This window comes from Schistocerca cancellata, chromosome 1 (assembly GCF_023864275.1).
Source record: "Schistocerca cancellata isolate TAMUIC-IGC-003103 chromosome 1, iqSchCanc2.1, whole genome shotgun sequence".
Classification (NCBI taxonomy): Eukaryota; Metazoa; Arthropoda; class Insecta; order Orthoptera; family Acrididae; genus Schistocerca; species Schistocerca cancellata.
Genome location: NC_064626.1, coordinates 453,305,107 through 453,326,212, shown reverse-complemented (window position 1 = coordinate 453,326,212; position 21,106 = coordinate 453,305,107). Strand labels below are relative to the sequence as shown.

General features: G+C 40.4%; 1 protein-coding gene across 1 annotated transcript in view; it reads left to right on the top strand.

Annotated features, from left to right (window-relative positions):
- Nucleotides 1-21,106, top strand: part of LOC126176795 (nodal modulator 3) — a 171,573-nt gene that overhangs the window by 97,662 nt on the left and 52,805 nt on the right. Inside the window, exons 8-9 of the mRNA XM_049923975.1 lie at nucleotides 14,158-14,363; nucleotides 18,563-18,741. Coding sequence (XP_049779932.1) covers nucleotides 14,158-14,363; nucleotides 18,563-18,741 — 385 coding nt within the window. The remainder of the gene's footprint in view (nucleotides 1-14,157; nucleotides 14,364-18,562; nucleotides 18,742-21,106) is intronic.

Here is a 21,106-nt window from a genome sequence, read left to right as displayed (position 1 = left end):
GTAATCTATCCTTTCCATAATATTGCATTATTCCTTCCTTGATTTTCAGTTGTTTGATTTTGCCTAAAGGCTTTTCTTCCATCCCGTAAACCAGTGCTGTTTTCCTTTGTTACTACTTTTTCCCTTTGTTACTAATTTTCTAAAGCACTGCTATACTTGGTGTCTACCTTGCTTTCTCTTCTTTCCTGTGTGTCACTTGTCGCCATTCAAACTGCATCACATGTTCAACTTATGAGCCACACTGCATCGACCATCTGCGCACAGCAGATGGCTACAAGACCGCACTAATTGTTGGTGCTGCATCTCATGTCCCACATTACTCCCACCGGTATCGTTAATCCTAGACCTTCAAATTGATCACTCTGTCTGCATCACTCTTGCATATTTTAGCATGTTATTTTCCGTACCTTCCTGGACCACACAAACTTGTACCTCATCCTACCATTTCCTCCCCAACCCCCACTCTTTCTTCTCTCTTATTCCATATCACATATACTAACCTCACCCAATCTAGTCACACCTGCTGCCCCTTTCTTTACTCTTATCCACCCACAGACTTGCAACCCACATTACACTTTTTTTATTTATTTTTTCTTTGATCTCAGTATGTTTTCATGTCAATTTCAGTTGGCTTTCACTCTAGACCTACTTCATCAGATTTCATCTTGTTTCCCCATATTTCATATGTGATTTTTTTCCCACATACTTTGGTGTATTTTTGTGAACTTTTTGCGTGTTATATATGTATTTTTAGATGTTTTTATCCTCCACAAAGAATCCTTGCTCCTTCCATCAGAGTCAATACAGGAAAGTTTCCTTATCCCTAGCCATAACCAAGTGTCACGTACTGTTCATGCGTTGTTACTTGGCTCATGGAATCCCCCCCCCCCCCCCCCCCCAAATGACCTTACCATCAAATTACCCCTCTCCAGCTGCAAACTTTCCTTCCACAATGACCTCCATCTGTTCAGATTCTTCCAGTCCTTAATCCTCACCAACAAAGTCCTGCAAAATCACATCAATCAGGCTCATGCAATACCTCCTCTCCATCTGTAAAATTTTCTTGCTATACGATCTGAAATTCCTGTATCCCATATCACACCCTGAGTCTTGCTCTCCAGGAGTGTACACAGTGCCACCTCAATAAACTCTCCAACCTGTTCACTTCTTACTCCTGCCTTGGACTACCACTATCCACCACCTCTACAACAACCTCCAAATCTCCCCCCACATACCCTCATAGGTGACAGACCCCGCCATGCAGACCTACAAAGTTTACCCCACCCTCAAAAACCCCTCCCACCACCATACAGAATCCAGAACCTAACCAGACCTGAAACATGCCTTAGCCCCACAGAAATATCAGTCCTTTCATGCAGGACTTGTTAAAGACCTTCTCTCCTTCCCCCACTCCCTACAGTGGAAACACTTTTTTGTAACCTGCTCTACAAGTTGGGCTCAACCAAAGACCAATGTTGAACCCTGCCACACTTAGTTCACTCCTCCTCCCAACTGTGATCCAGCCTAACTACCCCCAAATCACCCCCTGTTAACTCCCCAGAATTCTTTAACCTCAAACCTTGGTGTACCAATGTATGCAAAACTCCAATTTGGATGCGACGAATTGATATTGTGGTGAACAGCATATACCAACTGCGAGAATCAGATGTTCCATGATACAAATGCATCTCTGTGTCTTACTGAACCAAAGATTTGTTTTATGGACTCGTTGTGAAGGAAATGGAGAGATTGGATGTGTGAGAGGAGACTGGAAAGAGAGAGAGAGAGAGAGAGAGAGAGAGAGAGAGAGAGAGAGAGAGTGTATTGTCTTGAGATGCCATTATGATATGTAGTAAATGTTCAAATAGTTTTTTGCACAAAATACAATCCAATAACTAACATTGAGTACTCAAGTTATGTACCGTATTTACTCAAATCTAAGCCGCACTTTTTTTCCGGTTTTTGTAATCCAAAAAACCGCCTGCGGCTTAGAATCAAGTGCTAAGTAAGCGGAAGTTCTGAAAAATGTTGGTAGGTGCCGCCACAACTGACTTCCGCCGTCGAATATATGTAGCGCTGCATAGGCATGCTTTGCCGGCACAAAGATAAATACTAGTGCCAAAACCTCCGCGTCAGTAAAAAAAAAAAAAAAAAAAAAAAAAGAGAGAGAGAGAGAGAGAGAGAGAGAGAGAGAGAGAGAGAGAGAGAGAGAGAGAGGGGTGGAAGACGAGCCTTCTTCTCCGCCCCAAGTTTCGACCACTCCATTTTTTACATTATCCACGAAGTAAATACAAATTCCGTATTGTTCATCTTCGAATGTAGCAGCATTTCAATGTTGAATGTACTACGAAAATCCAACTGGCAAGACTGGGATGTTTTGTCAATATGGCCAACCCTACGTTCTGAATTTTTTCCTACCTGTGAGAAGAGATGGTTGCTAATAGGAACTTTTATGAATTGTGAATCACATACAGTATTCTCTTCGCCATAAGAATAATACGAATATAAATATTTTGTCATGTATTCTTTTGTGTTTGCTGCTATCTCATTTAAATCCTGTCTGCCTAATAAACTACGAAACTAGGGTGAGACAGCAAACGCGGAAGAATATACATATCATGTCGTGTTTATATTCATATTATTCTTATGCCTAATAATGATACAGTCAGAAATGAAGCACGGCAATTGACTCGATTTTTAAATCTAAGATGACTCTAATTTCTGTGCAGAATGTAATGTACTAAAGAGGCGTCTGCAAAGATTTTCAAACAGAGAAAATTTTTTGCTAAACTCTCGTTCAGAACGCCTTCTATCAAAAGCAGTCTATTATTTGGTTCTTGTTGATCATTATCAAAGAAAGCAGCAGTGTAAGTAACAACAAGTAGCAGTCTCTTGCCATTGTTTTGCAATGAATCGATTCCTCTCTTTTTTTATTGTAAGCGGTGGTAGCGCGCACGAAAACAAGCCATTCCGCGAGCGGGTACAGGCCCTAAACACTCATTATCAGAATGCAACAAACAACTCATGACACAGTACAGTAATGCATTTTCAGCTTAGAGTGACGTAAACACCTATAACAAAAAGAACGGCACTTAGATCAAAGCAAAATAAGCAATCAATTCAAACCAGACGAAGCATGTGAAAAAGGAAAGGTACCCGTATAAATACAGACGGAGCGCATGACGCATAGCAATGGCTTCCTAGTAAAGCTTAACTGCTAAGCTTACGACTCGAACCTACTGTAGCTGTATCGTCATTCATTCGACCTAAATTGTGTCTCATATTACAATGGACGAACTTTGTTTCGATTTGGAGGTGTGACCTAAAACTTTTCTCTCCCCTTGCATTCAAATTTCAGGTGCGGCTTAGATTTGGGAAAATTTTTTTTCTTGATTTCGAGTCTCATTTTTCAGGTGTGGCTTAGATTCGAGTGCGGCTTAGATTCGAGTAAATACGGTATATCTCCATACCGAAATTAATTATCATGGTACAGATATTATGAGACAAGGATCGTTCGGAGGTGAGGTTTGGAAAGATAGTGCGAACCTGCATTTTCTGCAGTCGAGATTTGTCTTGATATCTCTCAATTAATAAACTTTAACTTGCTAAATAGTTGGACCTATCATCCAGACTCGTCAAACAAAATAGCGCACAGTTGTGCCGAGCGATCCGCGTAGCGAGTAAAGGTTTTAGAGATTTCAGGTGGAGCAGATAACAACGAGGAATTTCTGCAAGATCGCCACTGCAGAATACAGCTTTTGCTCTCCTGTGGTATTTAAACTGAAATATTTATATTTTCCAGGGTCTCAGGAAAGTAAAGATAAAAGGAAATAAGAATTAAGCTAAACCAACTAAAACCAATAACTATACCAATAATTAAAATAAAAGTACACATAAAGAATATTTATTTACAATAATAAATAAATAAAGAATATTTTTAATTAACTAAGCAATAGTAATAGATTTAAATCTGCAAAAAAAAATGGCAATCCACCTTCTAAAAACGTATCCCAACCTTATAATGCTACCTGTTGACAGAGGCTCCACCACTGTTGTTTTGAACCGCAAAGATCACCTCTCAGAAGGACTCTGCCAGCTGTCAGATTCATCCACCTACAAATCCTGCCACGATGATCCCATTCCAGAAATCAGGCAAGATTTCCAGTCTCTCCCCAAATCCTTAGGCTCATCTCAGAATCTATCCCTAGAGTGGCTGTGTACTGATAATGTTGTGCATAAAATAAGTTACTTTGATAGTGTAATGAGCTTAAACTAAACATATTATGGTAAGTACATGTGGATTAGTAATTGTTCTCTGTATGTAACTAAAAGTACGGCGATCTGCTGAAAGAACAGGGACATATTGTGTTTTGTATTTAACTTGTGCACAATGGCCAGACCAGTTCAGAAAATTTGAATATTATTTACGAAATAAGTGAGGAGGAAGTGTGAATAAACTGTGTTCCTGTAACAAAACAGCAAGAAAAGGCATGAGTTGTGCAAAGTGTAACAGGAAATTCCATTATTTGTGTGTAAATGCAACGAATAGAGTGAAAAGCTGGAAATGCAGTGATTGTTTTCGTACTGAATGTGACAATAGGGCCGAAATTAAAACAGACCCATTAAAAACTTGTGTGTGCAAAAAGTTAAAGAATGAAGTCAGAATACTAAGAAAGGAACATAAGTATTCTAAAACAATTATATGTGTACTAAAAAATGAACTACAGAAGCGAAAATCAGCCAAGAAAGAAATGTGTAAAAACTACAGATTCGAGGTGTCCAACATAAAGCATGATTTATAACACTGAACGCAGTTCTGAAAGGAAAGCAATCTAAGGGTGCAGCAGTGAAAATGCAAACCTTTGTCCAGAGAGTGAGTCAGTGAGTAGGAGACCCAAAATATTCGTTGCCTCTGATAGCCATGGCAGAGACTGTGTGAGAAACATTTTAAATTTAGCTTCAAATGAATATGACGTTGAAGGAAAGGTGATACCAGGTGCCGCCACTAGTGTAATGTTTAAAAAATGCAATGATCTGCATGAGCTGACAAATGAAGATTTTGCAATTATGTGGACAGGGGCTAATGACAGCAAAGAATGAAGCCAACTTGGCAATTTCTTCACCGCAAAAAGCCTTGTCAGCATTACAAAATACAAATGTGATTGTAGTTGGAGTATCACACAGGTATGATCTGCCTGAATTGTCTTGTGTAAACCAAGAAATTCAATCCACAAACAGAAAAATAAATACTCCTAGGAACGAGGACTATATACAGCACATGGACAGTACTTAAATGCAACTGCTAAAGAACTAATTGCCACAAGGATTTATATGAATCAGTGGAAACAAGCAGGGAAGTGCACAAAACAGCAGTAGAACTTAAATGGAAGGATGCTGCAGTCTCAGATAAAGAATCAGTGAAAATTTTTACTGACACAACTCCAGCACAAATAACAACAGAATCCTTAAAAGTGAATTCTGTATGTGTGGACAGGACAGTTACTCAAGAAATAAACATACCCAAGAGATCAATACAAAAGTTAGAAGAAGCAGCAAATGATGTGGCAGAAAAGAAGACACCGTTTAAGAAGAGAGACCTACTTTCAAAAAGAAGAATAGCAACTCGAGCCCAAGGAGTGAAAATACCTACAGGTGGAATACGCCAGTCAACCCGTAGAAAAAAAACCACAACCAAGCGACCAGGATTTTTGGTGGGATCAGCAGTGGTTTCACAGAAGGAAGCAGTTAACAAAGTGAGTCATCAAGTGGATGAACAGGTACATGATTATCGTACCACAGGTGATCACAGTGCAACAAGGTTAAAGACATTAACTGAACCTACAACTTCAAATATAGAGTCAAATTGCTCTCGGAGGAATACAGACAAACTACTTACTTTTCTACAAGTTAACATTTGTTGTATTAGAAATAAGATTTTAGAATTAGAACATTTATGTAACACCGAGCATGTAGATGTTACATGTATATCAGAGCAGTGGCTAACCCAAGAACAAGTAAATATATATTTTTCCCCAAGGGTATGTTGTAGGAGACATGATATGTAGAAAACAGAGAAAGGATGGCGAGGCTGGAATTTTTGTCAAAGAAGGAATAAAGTTTTCCGGAATTGATGTATCTCTGTACTCCTCAGAACTAGATGGGGAGTTTAGCTGTGTGAAACTAATGAATGAAAATACAGTGCTAGTTAGTCTATATAGATCACCAGATGGTGATGTAAATTTGTTAATTGAAAAATGTGAACTAATGGTTAAAAAGATATTGAAGATTAAGACAAGAATTTCTATCTGTGGTGATTTCAACATAGAAATGGCAAACACACAGAGGCTAGTTACTAAGACATTCTTGAATATGCTAAGATCATTGGACCCCTATTGTACAAATAACCATGCCACACGTAAGAATGCCTGCATAGACAATATTGTTGTGAATTTCCATAGGGAAGATTTTACAGTCAGTCTTGCAGGAAGTGGACTTGCAGATCATGAGCCACTACTCCTTACACTCTGTGAGAAGCAACCAGTTAAAATTGAAGACTCTAAAGTAGTAATGGTACGAGGGCAAAAGGAAGAGTACATAAGTATGTTTGTTGATAGATTAGGAAGTGCAGATTGGGACTTTATACACTCCTGGAAATGGAAAAAAGAACACATTGACACCGGTGTGTCAGACCCACCATACTTGCTCCGGACACTGCGAGAGGGCTGTACAAGCAATGATCACACGCACGGCACAGCGGACACACCAGGAACCGCGGTGTTGGCCGTCGAATGGCGCTAGCTGCGCAGCATTTGTGCACCGCCGCCGTCAGTGTCAGCCAGTTTGCCGTGGCATACGGAGCTCCATCGCAGTCTTTAACACTGGTAGCATGCCGCGACAGCGTGGACGTGAACCGTATGTGCAGTTGACGGACTTTGAGCGAGGGCGTATAGTGGGCATGCGGGAGGCCGGGTGGACATACCGCCGAATTGCTCAACATGTGGGGCATGAGGTCTCCACAGTACATCGATGTTGTCGCCAGTGGTCGGCGGAAGGTGCACGTGCCCGTCGACCTGGGACCGGACCGCAGCGACGCACGGATGCACGCCAAGACCGTAGGATCCTACGCAGTGCCGTAGGGGACCGCACCGCCACTTCGCAGCAAATTAGGGACACTGTTGTTCCTGGGGTATCGGCGAGGACCATTCGCAACCGTCTCCATGAAGCTGGGCTACGGTCCCGCACACCGTTAGGCCGTCTTCCGCTCACGCCCCAACATCGTGCAGCCCGCCTCCAGTGGTGTCGCGACAGGCGTGAATGGAGGGACGAATGGAGACGTGTCGTCTTCAGCGATGAGAGTCGCTTCTGCCTTGGTGCCAATGATGGTCGTACGTGTGTTTGGCGCCGTGCAGGTGAGCGCCACAATCAGGACTGCATACGACCGAGGCACACAGGGCCAACACCTGGCATCATGGTGTGGGGAGCGATCTCCTACACTGGCCGTACACCACTGGTGATCGTCGAGGGGACACTGAATAGTGCACGGTACAGCCAAACAGTCATCGAACCCATCGTTCTACCATTCCTAGACCGGCAAGGGAACTTGCTGTTCCAACAGGACAATGCACGTCCGCATGTATCCCGTGCCACCCAACGTGCTCTAGAAGGTGTAAGTCAACTACCCTGGCCAGCAAGATCTCCGGATCTGTCCCCCATTGAGCATGTTTGGGACTGGATGAAGCGTCGTCTCACGCGGTCTGCACATCCAGCACGAACGCTGGTCCAACTGAAGCGCCAGGTGGAAATGGCATGGCAAGCCGTTCCACAGGACTACATCCAGCATCTCTACGATCGTCTCCATGGGAGAATAGCAGCCTGCATTGCTGCGAAAGGTGGATATACACTGTACTAGTGCCGACATTGTGCATGCTCTGTTGCCTGTGTCTATGTGCCTGTGGTTCTGTCAGTGTGATCATGTGATGTATCTGACCCCAGGAATGTGTCAATAAAGTTTCCCCTTCCTGGGACAATGAATTCACGGTGTTCTTATTTGAATTTCCAGGAGTGTATATAATTGTCAATGTGGGAAAAGGGAAGCTGAAATTACCTTGATAACTTCTTTAAAAAGTATACAGATTTGTGATATACTAGTAAAAAAATTAGATAGCCAAGTGAAATGAAAAAAAAAGTCTGAACTGGTTTACAGAAGAGCTAACAGAAATTAGAGGAAACATGCGTATGCTGTACCAGATGCATAAGCAAGCTGCTAACCAAGGGGCAAAACAGAGTGTGAACATTCATAGGTCGTATCTGAAACTCAAAAAATTCTACAAAGCTGAACTACTTCTGCCAAAAAAACAAGCAGTGGAAAACTATATAGAAAGGGCTCCCAATAAATGTAAGGCAGCCTGACAAATAATAAAACAAGACAATACACCAAAATGCACAGAAAAAGCTCTGCTTGAACCTGAGGAAAAAGAATTAAGTAACTGTATTAAAGCAACAAATTCATCTGCAATGGACCTTGTTGTAACACCACTGCCTGTTAACCTGGTATTTCAGTGGAGGGCTGTCACACCTGCTGATGTTATAAAAGCTGAATCCAAATTTTCAGGTTCTAAGAGTATAGACTGTTATTGGTTATCAAATAACATAATTTAAAAAACAATACACTCAATCACCAAATCATTAGCTTTTATTTTTATTAAATGTGTGGAATTTGGAGTTTTTCCGGATGCACTTACGGTATCAAAAGTTGTCCCAGTTTTTAAAAAAGGGGACAAACATCTTCCCCAAAGCTACAGACCAGTCTCCATTGTTCCAATATTCTCAGATATTTGAGGCACTGATACACACACAAATAAGCAGCTTCTTTGAAAACCACAATATCCTATGTAGCAATCAGTTTGGTTTTTGCAAGAGGAAAAACACAACTAGGGCCATCTTGGAAATCATTGACCAAACATTAACAGCCTTTGAAAAAAATGACACGGATTTACTTATATTATATGTCCTAAGCAAATCTTTCGATTGCATTGCTGTTCATGTACTACTTGGGAAATTAGAGTTTTATGGGGTGAGACGGAGCACTTTAGCTGTGATAAATTCATATTTAAGTAACCGAAAACCATTTGTGTCTGTCAGAAATGTAAATTCTTCCATACTGGAAATCAGGACAGGGGTCTATCCTTGGACCCTTCTTCTTCATTATAACTGTTAATGATTTGCCTAAAAACATAGTCCACCCTGTTGTATGTTACGCTGACAATACAGCACTACTTACCACACATCAGAACATTTCAGATCTGAATAACCTAACAAAAGAAACACCTGATAAAACCCAACAACTTTTAATGGGAATATCAAATAAGGTAGGTAATAAGTCAGTAAACTCTTAGGTATTCACATTGACTCAAAACTCTATTGGGAGGAACATGTCAATCACGTATGTGAAAAAATATCTCAGGAGGCATATCATCTGTTGAACCTAAGGTAGGTAGTGAGCTTGTACCTTAGGGTGACATACTTTGGGCTATTCCAGTCACATATTTCATATGGTCTGATTATATGGGGGCACTCCCCTTACATCAAGAACATCTTGAAATTACAAAAAAAAGTCTTATGTATAATATGTAAAAGAGGTCATAGGGATCACTGTAGTCCTCTTCCCCAGACTCAGAATACTCACAATTATAAATTTATACATCTATGTGTCTGTACTCTATATTAAAAATAATATTTCAGAATTTATTGCCAGAGGGGAAATACATGAACACAACACCAGGGCTAAGGGTAATGTAGACATACTGTCCCAATGATCAGCAAGAACAGGAAATTACCACAAAGTAAACCCACTCAAAATGTTCAATAAACTACCAATTCATGTTCAGTCTATGGATATAATTTTGTTTAAAAAAAGTGGTACTGCTGGCTGTCAGATCATCCATTCTATGACATTAAAGAATTCTTTGAGATGCCTGAGGAGGATATTAGGATTTAAAAATTGTCTGTAGTTAAACATATTATTGTGTGCTGTGGTTAATCTTGTGTAATAACATAGTGTGTACAATACAATACTATATTATATTATATTATATTATAGCATAGCTTATTGCATTAACTTTTAGAAACTATTCTGGTGTAATTTGGTACACTGTCATGCTTCAAATGTATTCTATAATGTACTGACTCTAGTTTATTTTATTATTATGTATGTACTACTACATCTTGTATGACGAAGCCAATATCATTGTAAAATAATCTATGGTGAATAAAATTCTTGATTCTTGAGTCCATCTCTCTCCTCACCCCTACCACTCCCTACACTCCTGTCTTCTGCATGCTTCCTAAAGTCATAAACCCAACCACCCAGGATGACCCATTGTGGCCAGTTACTGTACCCTCATTGAGAGAATCACTGCTCTCGTAGACCAACACCTTCAGTCTATTACCCAGAACCTACCCTCCTATATAGAAGATATCAACCATTTCTTCCACAGACTCTCCGCAGTTCCTGTTCCGTTATCACATGGTGTCTACTCACCACTATTGATGCCACCACCCTTTGCGCTAATATCCATAATGCCCATGGCTTTATTGGTATTAAACACTGCCTTTCCCAATGCCCAATGGGTTCCAAATCAACAACTTCCTTCCTAGTCACCATCACCAACTACATCCTCACCCACAATTACTTCTCCTTTGAAGACATCACCTACAAACAAATCGAGGGTACGGTTAAGGGCACCCACATGGGACATCTTATACAAACCTATTCATGGGCTTCTAGAAGAATCTTTTCTAACCACCCAGAATCCAAAACCCTTCACCAGGTTCAGATTCATTAATGACGTCTTCATGTTGAGTTCTATTGACTAAGAATTTCAAATTGGCACCATATTTCTAGATTTCCAGAAGGCTTTTGACATTGTACCACACAAGCGGCTTATAGTGAAGTTGCTTGCTTGAATATTGTTTCGGTTATAAGAGTGGATTCGTGTTTTTCTGTCAGAGAAGTCACAGTTCGTAGTAATTGGCGGAAAGTCATCGAGTAAAACAAATGTGGTTTCTGGCATTCCCCAAGGTAGTGTTATAGGCTCTTTGCTGTTCCTTATCTATATAAACAATTTAGGAAACAATCTGAACAGTCGTCTTAGGTTGTTTGCAGATGGTGCTAGTAAAGTCATCAAAAGATCAAAACAAATTGCAAAATGATTTAGAAAAGATATCTGTATGGCAGTTGGCCCTAAATAACGAAAAGTGTGAGGTCATTCACATGAGTACTAAATGGTATCTGTTAAACTTCAGTTACACAATAAATCAGTCAAATCTAAATGCCATAAATTCAACTAAATACCTAGGAATTACAATTACAAACAACTTAAATTGGGGGGAACATATAGAAAATGTTGTGGGGTAAGGTTAACCCAAAACTGCATTTTATTGGAAGGACACTAAGAAAAATATCAGATCCACTAAAGAGACTGCCTACACTATGCTTGTTTGTCCTCTTTTAGAATGCTGCTGTGCAGTGTAGGACCCTTACCAAATAGGATTGACGGAGTACACCAAGAAAGTTCAAAAAGGGCAGCACGTTCTGTATTATCGCAAAATATGGGAGAGAGTGTCACTGAAATGATACAGGATTTGGTTGGACATCATTGAGACAAAGGCATTTTTCATTGTGGCAGAATCTTCTCAGGAAATTTCAATCACCAATTTTCTCCTACGAATGCAAAAATATTTTATTGACGCCGACCTACGTAGGGAGAAACGATCGTATTAATAAAATAAGGGAAATCAGAGCTTGCACAGAAAGATATAGGTGTTCATTCTTTCTGTGCACTATACAAGATTGAATTAATAGAGATTTATTGTGAATGTGGGTCGGTGAACCCTCTGCCAGGCACTTAAGTGTGATTTGCAGAGTATTCATGTAGATGTAGACATAGATCTGGGTTGAGGATGAGGATACACTATCCACATTCCTCCAAAACCTCAACACCTTCTCGCCCACTCATTTCATATGGTCCTACGCAACACAACAAGCCACTTTTGTCGATATTGACCTCCCCCTCAAAGATGGCTACATCAATACCTCCATCCATATCAAATCTACCGACCACCAGCAATACCTCAATTTTGACAGGTGCCACCTATTCTGTAACCAAGAAGTCCCTTCCACACAGCCTAGCCACCCATGTCTGTCGCATATGTAACCACAAACAGTCTCCCTCAAAATACACCAAGGGTCTCACTGAGACCTTCACAGACAGTATTTACCCTCCCAACCTTGTATAAAAACTGGTCTCCTGTGCCTTTTTCTCCATTTACCCACCACCTCGCAATGTTCCACCGTCCAGCCACAGAGGAGTGTTCCCCTCAAGACTCACGACCACCCAGGACTGGAGCAACTGAATCATATTCTCCACCAGGGTTTTTGTTACCTCTCACTGTTCCCTGGTGCGAGGGATGTCCTACCCACTATCCTTCTCACCCCTCCCACACTGGTATTCCACGACCCACAGAATCTACATAGTATTCTTGTCCATCCCTACACAACCCCTCCTCCCAATCCCTTGCCTCATGGCTCATATCCCTGTAATAGGCCTAGATACAAGACTTGGCCTATGCACCCTCACACCACTACCACCCATTCCAGTCCAGTCACAAGCATCAGCTATCCCACCAGAGGTAGGGTTACCGGTGAAACAAGTGTGTTGCATTCTACGTGGTCATGACAGTCAACAAGCTGTTAGTCTGCATGAGTAGCCACTGATGAACTGTGGCCCATAAACAACTGGATCACCCAGTTGCTGAACATGCTGCCCAACACAGTGTTTTCCATTTCAGTGACTGTTTGACAGCCTGTGCCATCTGAATCCTACCCATCAACACCAGGTTTTCTGTGTTGTACAGGTGGGAACTCTCCCTGCAGTATATCCCACATTCCTGTAACCCTGCTGACATCAGTCTCGGTTAGTCATTGTCATACACCCACCTATCCCCTTTCCTATTCACACTCCGGTACTACACAGTCCTCTATTCCACCAACACACCCACAGTCTTTTTACTTCTCTCCTTTTCCACTGCCCTCACCCCCGTCCTCCGTCTGACCACCTGACCAGACCTAGCTGCCCTGCCTCCTCTCCACCTTATCCCTATATGCTCCCACATGCAGCACTTTTCCTTTGCCCACCCCTGCTCTGCTATCCCTCCCTCTCCCCACCACAGCCTCCTCATTACCCCCATCAACCAGATTGCTTCTCCCATCAATTGCTGCTGCTTGCAATCTGTCCTGAGCAGCCATAGACTGTGGTCGTGTGTGTGTGTGTGTGTGTGTGTGTGTGTGTGTGTGTGTGTGTGTGTGTGTGTGTTGGGGGGGGGGGGGGGGCGTTGATCTGTCAATCTGTGTCTCACCCTCTTCACTGTATGATGAGTAGTAATCTGATGTTGTCACTCTCCATGGAATACTTTGAGAGTTCTCAGCTGGCCACAAATGGATGTAGTGCTGGGGAGGACCAACTTAGTAAGTTGGGGCCTGAAAGATGAGAATGATACTCTTTGTGAATGTGTTCAAGATTGGCAGCATATTCTGGAATGCCCCACTTCTCTGTTCCAGTTTATCTTTGGAGAGCTGGGAAGCAAATAATTGTGATGTAGCTTAGTATTGCACCAAAATTACTGTATTAAGTTGCTTATGTCTGGATTCAAAAATGGAAAAAGCGGGTCACATTTCAGTTGGCCGTGGGGTGAATTAGCTTGAAAGCCAATATCCCATGAATGTGTCCTCTTTTGCTTCAATACCACGATAAGATCTTATTGGGGCTTATGGTGGTTTATCAAAATTGATTTTATGTCATTTTGTAATTCCACTGATCTATAATTTTTGTAATGTAGCTAATATGCCTGTACCTTGTCTTAGGTGAATTCTCTTTTCTGACTATTACTTCACTGTGTGGAATTTCCTACACATTGTATTGCATCACTTATTATTATTATTATTATTATTATTATTATTATTATAAATTTTGTATCTATCTATCTTTACATCTAGATTACAATATTGTAATCTAGATGTAAAGATAGATACAAAATTTAAAATAATAATAATTTTCAATGAACTAGCTGCATTATTGCTGGTGTTCTTTCTTTTTATAGGTTTGCTCCAGTTGTTCATTCATTTGAAATCACTGATCACCCAGTTTTGTCAGGTATTGTGTTTTCACAATTGAAAGTGCAGCTCTCAGGAGAATTGCTGTGTTTGAATCCCGGTAATGACTGTGGGGATATACCAGTTGTTTTGAACACTATACCTCCGGATAATGATAATACCAAAATACCTGTTGGGATAACAGTTGCACGAGGTATGTAGGCACTCATGTTCATTTCTTATCAAAGAAGAATAAAAATTTTACCATTTAGTGTAAAATATTTAAAGTTTTTTAGATCCATGTTCCCAGAATCTAAGTATTTAGAAAAATCAGTTTAAAATTGTAGTCTTGTTTAACGCATACACGCACACACAAACAAACAAATCGACAATTACAGCTTCAGCCCATTCTCACTCTAACAAGAAGACCCACTGAGTAGGTTAATGTGGTGGGGAATTCATATACACTAAAACTTTAGACTTCTGGTTTATTCAGTTGCTAAATAACTTAAGTTGTTTAGAATAAAAGAATAATTTATATTATGTTTTAATATATTATATTTATTTGTGTAATTACATAGAAACTATAAAATCTGTGAGTTGTTATGTTTGTTTTTACGGTTTTCTCTTGCTGCAGCTTTTATTTCATATGCATTGGCTTCTCATTTTGTAATACTTTGTGTAACTCTTCATGAACTTAAGCTCTTGGAATTCTCACAGCAGAACTTCACATGAATTCCTGGTAACTTCTGCCACTGTAATTCAATGAGTATCTCTGTAACACTCTCATGCCATCTACAGGGTGTTTCAAAAATGACCGGTATATTTGAAACGGCAATAAAAACTAAACGAGCAGCGATAGAAATACACCGTTTGTTGCAATATGCTTGGGACAACAGTACATTTTCAGGCAGACAAACTTTCGAAATTACAGTAGTTACAATTTTCAACAACAGATGGCGCTGTGGTCTGGGAAACTCTATAGTACGATATTTTCCACATATCCACCATGCGTAGCAATAATATGGCGTAGTCTCTGAATGAAATTACCCGAAACCTTTGACAACGTGTCTGGCGGAATGGCTTCACATGCAGATGAGATGTACTGCTTCAGCTGTTCAATTGTTTCTGGATTCTGGCGGTACACCTGGTCTTTCAAGTGTCCCCACAGAAAGAAGTCACAGGGGTTCATGTCTGGCAAATAGGGAGGCCAAACCACGCCGCCTCCTGTATGTTTCGGATAGCCCAAAGCAATCACACGATCATCGAAATATTCATTCAGGAAATTAAAGACGTCGGCCGTGCGATGTGGCCGGGCACCATCTTGCATAAACCACGAGGTGTTTGCAGTGTCGTCTAAGGCAGTTTGTACCGCCACAAATTCACGAAGAATGTCCAGATAGCGTGATGCAGTAATTGTTTCGGATCTGAAAAATGGGCCAATGATTCCTTTGGAAGAAATGGCGGCCCAGACCAGTACTTTTTGAGGATGCAGGGACGATGGGACTGCAACATGGGGCTTTCCAGTTCCCCATATGTGCCAGTTCTGTTTATTGACGAAGCCGTCCAGGTAAAAATAAGCTTCGTCAGTAAACCAAATGCTGCCCACATGCATATCGCCGTCATCAATCCTGTGCACTATATCGTTAGCGAATGTCTCTCGCGCAGCAATGGTAGCGGCGCTGAGGGGTTGCCGCGTTTGAATTGTTGCCGTACGCGGTCGCCCTACCTTTCCAGCACGTTCATCCATCACATTCCCATTCCGTTGAAATTTTTCAAACAGATCCTTTATTGTATCACTTTTCGGTCTTTTGGTTACATTAAACCTCCATTGAAAACTTCATCTTGTTGCAACAACACTGTGTTCTAGGCGGTGGAATTCCAACACCAGAAAAATCCTCTGTTCTAAGGAATAAACCATGTTGTCTAGAGCACATTTGCACGTTGTGAACAGCACACGCTTACAGCAGAAAGACGACGTACAGAATGGCGCACCCACAGACTGCGTTGTCTTCTATATCTTTCACATCACTTGCAGCGCCATCTGTTGTTGAAAATTGTAACTACTGTAATTTCGAAAGTTTGTCCGCCTGAAAATGTACTGTTGTCCCAAGCATATTGCAACAAACGGTGTATTTCTATCGCTGCTCGTTTAGTTTTTATTGCCATTTCAAATATACCGGTCATTTTTGAAACACCCTGTAAATGTATTTGCAATGAAACATGAGAAATTCATAAACTGTTTCTTTTCTAGGTGAATTATATTCCATTAAGCTTTCTTGTGTCACGGCAGAGGGAGCCACACCAAATAATGTGCCCCAGGTAGCAAGAAATAAATAAACTTCATTTACACCCAAATTGAATAAAACACCAAACATTCATTGGGACTTTACAGTGCTTCTTGGTTCCAGTCCATCAGTAATTACTGACATTCATCTTGGAGATTTCTTAAAAGAGCGATCGTGGTGCAGCTGTATCAGTGGAGAGTGGTAGGGCTAGAGGATGCGCCAGGAGAGAGCCCTCAGATGGACTAATGACTTGGCCGATGTAATCAGGGAGTAAAGGCGAGTTGTGCACAGATGGGCCACGAGTGCAGCAGGAATTGGGCCCAGCATGGAGAATTCAGCCAAGACCTGAAGTGACAGTCTGAATGTGAATCATAGTGAAGGCTTCAGCAGCTGGTGTGAACTCGAGGCATGGAGTGAAGACACGGCTTGAAGCAGAGATGTGTGCGCCCTATGCAGAGAACTCAGATGGGATGCGGAGCGAAGACTCAGATGGGACTCCATGTGTACAGAAGTGATGGGAGCTATGATTGGAGGATTGGGGATTGGCACTATGGCTCGAAGTGACTCTTAGTGCTAACTGACTGCAGTCGGGCAGCTGCCCGGTGGAAAACATTTCTGGAAAATCAGTGGACACACAATCGGTGGAAGAATAACCAGTGCCCACGAGGGCAGCACTAATTGCAGTGACTCTCATGCCTCTACATACTGCTTCTTCACAGTGGTGTCACCAACAGTCTGGAGAGGCTGCAGCCCAGTGTTGTGTGGTGGTGGATCCCAGGGGGATACTACAAACTGTTTCTACTGAATCTAAGTCTGACTATTTTTCCAACAACTAGTTTAACATGGTCATTACACATTAGGTCATTACAGATGCATACTCCAAGTTATTTTAAAATTGGTACTGTATCCAGGGTTGACTCCCAAATGAGGTGGCGCAGTTGTTAGCTTACTCAACTTGCATTCGGAGCCACTACAGTTCAAATCCGTGTTCGGCCATCCCAATTTAGGTTTTCTGTGATTTCCCTAAAATTGCTTCAGCAAATGCTGAGTTGGTTCCTTTGAAAGGGTACGACTGACTTGCTTCCCCATCCTTCCCTAGTCTGATGGGACCAATGACCTCACTGCTTGGTACCTTCCCCCAAATCAACCAAGCAATCAGGGTTGACTGAAGTCTTCTTTGTCATTCATAACAGCTAGAGGCCATGATATTTCTGAAATAAATATAGAGTATAAAATTATTGTAAATCCTGCCAAAATTTCTGAATTATTGAATGAATTCTTTATAAATGTAGATAAATTAAACATCAATGTAGATTACCAAGACAAGGTAAATTTCTAAAGAAACTTAATTCATTATGTGAAAGCAGTTGGCTTCAGTCACATTTCTATGAATTTCACTATGATGAATACTTTTACAATTCATGATCACATGGCGTTCCCAGCAGTGCTCTTATCAAGATATTTCATTTTTTCTCTCATATTAAAGGCATTTAAGAAATAGATGGGATACTCACTGTCCCAACACATAACTCTTGTAATGTTAATTGGGCAAGGTGGGGGTTCTTTTCCTGTTGGTGAGGTTTTGCACCTGCCTTCTGCACTATTTATTTCTGTTGGCACAGCACACAACCTGTGCACACATTTTCTGACTATGTTTTAAATTTAATATTACTAGCAACTGATGACTTCTTCAGACCAACAATGCTAATGCCTGTTTTCTAACTTTACCTGTATTCTGACTGAGTGACTGGACCCAAGATCTGTGGTTGACAGAAACAAATGTTCTTAATTTTGAAATAATCTCTCTTAAATCTTCAGAATTCATATTTGTTTTTGAAATATCTGTTGAAATATTGATAAAAAAAACATAATAATCTACTTGGACAAACAACACTTCTCTATTTTTGCTGTTATAACCCCTCTTTGCCAGGGTATGTTTCAGTTGATGCAGTTTGCATGTTCACTTGTTCCTGGTAGGTTTTATATTATCGTTTACGTAAAAAAAAAAAAAGTGCAGAGTATTATATTTTCACACCTTGATTTTTCAGTATATTTCTCACTTGCAAGTTATATAATCTGAAAATTAACACTTATTTAAAAATTTTCTTGTGGACTTCATTTCCAGATAGTCACTTCACATTTAGTGATGTACTTCCTGGCAAGTATCAAGTTTCTGTTGACAAGGAAGACTGGTGTTGGGAATCTGTCAGTCATATAGTGAGTGTGAACACAGCACAGTCAAGAGTACCTGCTTTCAGGCACACTGGCTTCTCTGTAACAATTATTTCATCACACAACACCAATGTAAGTAGCTTAATGAAATAACATTTAGTTTATAACCTTGCTTCTTAAGGTGGACTTTGTAAAAGCAGCTGATGTGTAACATATTGTTTAGCATCCTGAATTTACTGACTCATCATGTAGACAGTTTGAGGAGATTTTAATGCTAATTTCTCAGTGAGAAACAAATTTATATAGGATACTATTGACCAGTTAGCCAGAATAATTTACTATCAGCAATCAGTTTCACTTTTTGAGTAGCTCAGGATGACAGTACCCTTGTTAGAGAAGGGTTCACATACCATAAACTGAAATGAAACTAACACATGCCTATTGTGTAGTAAGTATATTTTTACATCGTGACACACTGTTATTCTTGTTATGTAAAATAGCTGTATAAACAGTTTGGAATTAAAGAAAAAAAGGCTATAAAAATCTTGTTAGAATGAATGTTATAGTGAATTCAGAGACAGCTTTAAATTCATTGTTGTTATTGATAATTTTACATTAATTTTTGGAAATAGTTTCCTCTCCTCACCAAAAATTCAATTAAATGCAATATTAGGGAATTGTCAAAGAAACTGGATTACTGCGGAGACTAGAGTGTCCCCAGAATAAAAAAGGGACATTTACTCAATTGTTACAACAAGCAATGATTCATAAATAATAGGCAAAATGTAAAAGATCCACATCTTGTCTTAAATTGGTAGCTCAGACAATAAAATAAAATCTTCATAGTATGTTCTTAAAAGAGAGGCTGGGATTTATGCCATAAAACATGATGCTATTTCTATTACAGAGAATGGAAGTATCATAAATGGCAGTTCATGTGTGGCAGATATTTTTCATAATTTAGCATTAAAAGTAGGTTAGAAAATTGTTGCAAGTAGTTTAGTAGAGGAAGGAAAGTATTACACTGAAGAAGAAATACAAAGAAAGTAAAAATAGCTGTCAGGTGCTCTGACAAAATAATGAATCATCACAAACCTTAAAAGTAAAAGTTTGTATAGAGTTGGTGGTAATTTTGAGCATATAACATGTAATCTTTTGTCTTTGTATGATGTACACTTAACTGTATAGTGTCTTTTGTTCCTTCATCACACTTGTAATAAGCCATTAATTCCCCACCGAGAATCACTGACCTCTAGGAAAGTCTCCAATTCAGCCACAAGCTAATTTTCCATAAGCTTACATTTTGTTCACAATATGACGGTTCACAAATGTATCTTACAGCGGAGGTCAAGAAATTGGCATCCAATGTAATCGCACTATTTCCTGAGTCTGTAGCTCAACCCATGTCCAAACCAGGACTTTGACTGGCTCTAGGGACAGTGCTGCAAATCACGAGTTGTACTTCCATGTGTGTGTAAGGTGTAACTGTCATCACTAATTTAACCACCAATCTAAAGGTACCAAAAAATGGCCTCTGATCCCAGTTGGTTGATATCATTCATGCTGATGAGCCATGCAGTACAGTCATTAGCCACCTATGGAGCCCTCTGTAAATTTTTGATGAGATCCGCTGGCCTTTTTTGCCACCCTTCCAGTTATTTCACTGAGGTGCTTAATTCCCTTCTTAAATATGAAGCTGCATTGTCTAATATACCCTCCCTCGGCCTTTGAACCTTTCTGGGAAATCAGTTCCAGTCCCAACAGATACGGCATTTATTGGTAGCTCATGTTTACTCTCAGCAATGCGTACTATCTTTCATCTGTTGGTAAGGCAAAAGGGGAGTACAATAATCAGTATGAAAAGTGTCTTTAAGTTTCACTGGAAGAAAGTGTATTTATTGATGACTGGTTTTGGACTATTTGTCCATTATCAGATCAGCCATAAATGTAAGTCTTGTGTTGCACCAGTCATACAAGTGGAAAGCTGGCCATGAGATCAATATGTGTGATAGTAGATAACTTACTGATCTCATGGCCAATTTTCAATATATTTGACTGGTGCAGTGCAAGACTTACATTTGTGGCTAATTTGAAACTGTTTACCATATACACTGATCAGCCAGAACCTTATGACCAGCTATTTACTAGCCGGTTTGTCCACCTTCGGCACGGATAACAATGGCGAAGTGTCTTGGCATGGAAGCAATGAGGACTTGGTAGGTCACTGGCACCACATCTGCACACATAAGTAACATAACCATTGCATCACACTGCTGGCCTTGTGGCATGGCGCCTTATCTTGTTGAAAAATGCCACTGCCGTCAGGACCAGTTGTTATCCCACTGGACTTGCATTCAGAAGGACAACAGTTCAAACCTGTCTCCAACCATCCTCATTTAGGTTTTCCATGATTTCCCTAGATCACTTCAGTCAAATGCTGGGATGGCTCCTTTGAAAGGGCACAGCTGACTTCCTTCCCTATCCTTTCCTTTTCCTG